At 49.6% G+C, this 2,500-nt stretch overlaps 1 protein-coding gene across 1 annotated transcript in view; it reads left to right on the top strand.

The window, feature by feature from the left end:
* Positions 1-2,500, top strand: part of LOC147467783 (uncharacterized) — an 83,651-nt gene that overhangs the window by 79,141 nt on the left and 2,010 nt on the right. Inside the window, exon 4 of the mRNA XM_086556647.1 lies at positions 380-596. Coding sequence (XP_086412773.1) covers positions 380-596 — 217 coding nt within the window. The remainder of the gene's footprint in view (positions 1-379; positions 597-2,500) is intronic.

Here is a 2,500-nt window from a genome sequence, read left to right as displayed (position 1 = left end):
TTAGTATTTCATGCACCCCATTACGACGGACTAAAAATTCTCCGGCTTGATATCCGTGAGCTGGTATCGACCGAGACACGTTTAGCCTCGGATTATGCAAATGAGGCGCCGAATGTAATCCGTTACTTTATATCTCCCAATTATGACATTTTCACCTCTCCATTTTACGGCTATGGGCGGTTGGTTGGGATTTTTAGAAATATATATATTTTTTTTTTTGTGAGTGTGTGTTTGATTTTTATGTTTTTATTTAAATGTTTTTTTTTTCCGGATGTATTCTGGATGTTTCATAGATTTTGTCCTTTTTTATCTATCTGCGTTTCTGTGTTTATGCTTTTCTTCCATGTGACTAACCCCCCCTCCCCCCTCTCTCCCCCAGGACGCAAGCCGCGGCCGGGCGAGTCGTGGTGCCCCGTGTGCGGCGTGACGCTGCGCCCGGGCGAGCTGGAGGCGCACCTCACGCACGAGCTCGACAAGCTCGCGCGCCTCCCGCAGACGCGCCCGCTCTCGCAGAGGACGCCCACGCCCACCACTTCCACGCCCACCAGCAGCAGCAGCACGCCCACGCCCTCGTCTTCGTCGGTGGTGAACACAGCGTTAGGCCCCCCCCACCGCTTGCGATCGCCCCTCAGGCCCACACCCTGCCCATTCAAGCCGCGCCCGGCCCCGGGGGGGGGGGCCGCGACCCTCCCCCCGGACCGGTGGGGATTCGTTGTGAGTAGTCCGCCGTCTCGTTGTGGTAATGTACACTGGTGTACACGTGTACGTGTTCGTGCGGCACAGGCACACATGCAACTCATACTCATGCAACAGACAAACACACACACACACACACACACACACACACACACACACACACGCACGCACGCACGTACACATTATGGCTCTCTCACATCATAAAGCTTCGCAAGGAGGTGCTGTAAAGCCTCACAAATTGGTTGTCCCTCACTGGCGCGCATGCTAATGAGGAAGAGCCAAGGAGCCGCTCCTGAGGCCCTTGGCTGGGGGAGGGGAAGGGGGAGAGGGGGAGGGGTGAATGGAGAGAGAGGCTAAGGGGCAAGGGGGGAGGGAAAGAGGGAGAGGGGGAGGGGAAGGGGTGAATGGAGAGAGAGGGTAAGGGGCAAGGAGGAGAGGGAAGAGAGAGAGGGGCAAAGGGGGAGGAGAAGAGGGAGACGGGGAGGGGAAGGGGTGAATGGAGAGAGAGGGGCAAGGGGGGAGGAGTAGAGGGTAAGAAGAGATGGAAGAGGGGAAGGGGGGAGGGGAAGGGGTAAATGGAGAGAGAGGGCAAGGGGCAAGGGGGGAGGGGGAAGGAGGAGAGGGAATAGGGGAAGGGATGAATGGAGAGAGAGGGTAAGAGGCAAGGGGGGAGAGGGAAGTGGGAGAGGGGTAGGGGGAAGGGGTGAATGGAGAGAGAGGGGCAAGGGGGGAGGGGGAAGGAGGAGAGGGAAGATGGAGAGGGGGAGGGGAAGGGGCGAATGAAGAGAGAAGGTAAAGGGGGAATGAGGAATGAGTGAAGGGAGAGGGGAGAGGAGGGGGAAGGAGGGAGGGGCTAGGGGAGGGGCATATGGGGAGGGTGAAGGATGGAGGGGCTAGGGGGGAGCCCCACCCTAAGCGAGGACACCGTGGCACTCAAGGCGTCGCTACTGCAAGGGCTGATTCTTCTTCCTTTACATTTTTATGATTATTATCGCCCTTCTTATGCGTGGCGATCTTTCTGTGGCTTTTTCTCCGTCCGAAATTCCTGGGAGTGCGCGACGGGTTTTTCATTTTTAGATATACACGATCACCTCTGCGAAAATGCTTTAAAGATATATTGATTGTATGATGAATATGTTAATCGCAATAATAATTTCGCTGTCGAAAAGAAATGTCATAAAAAAGAGAAAAAAAATATATATATATACATAATATATACATATATATATATATATAGATGTTATATATATATATATATATATATATATACATAGATATTACATATATATATATATATATATATATATATATATATACATATATAATACATATAATATAATATATATATATATATATATATATCATATATATTATATATATATATATATAAAGTGAAAAGATAGATGAAGATGAAACACTTCACAGAGAAAGAGACTGCAACGAAATCCAAGATACGAACAATATTCACTCAAACTCCAATCCATATATTTTTTTTCTGCTAAACGATTGACCTGTTTAAAAGATTTAAAATCTCTCTCTCTAAAATCTGTTTAAAATCTCTCTCGCATCTCCGCTCTCTGTCCCCTCTCTTCTCTCGCTCTCTCTCTCTTTTCTCTCTCTCCTCATCTCGCTTCTGCTCTTTCTTTTCTCTCTCTCTCTCGCGCTGCTCTATCTCTTCTCTCCTCCCCTCACTCCCTCTCTCTCCGCCTCTCTCTCCTCTCTCTCTCCTCTCTCTCTCTCCCTCTTCTCTCCTCTCTCTACATCCGCCTCTCTCTCTCTCGCCTCTCTCTCCTCTCTCCATCTA

Source organism: Penaeus japonicus, unplaced genomic scaffold (genome assembly GCF_977035675.1).
Source record: "Penaeus japonicus unplaced genomic scaffold, GWHDUDI00000001_assembly GWHDUDI00000033, whole genome shotgun sequence".
Taxonomy (NCBI): domain Eukaryota; kingdom Metazoa; phylum Arthropoda; class Malacostraca; order Decapoda; family Penaeidae; genus Penaeus; species Penaeus japonicus.
Note: the sequence above shows the minus strand (reverse complement) of the source record. Positions and strands in the feature narration are given on the sequence as shown.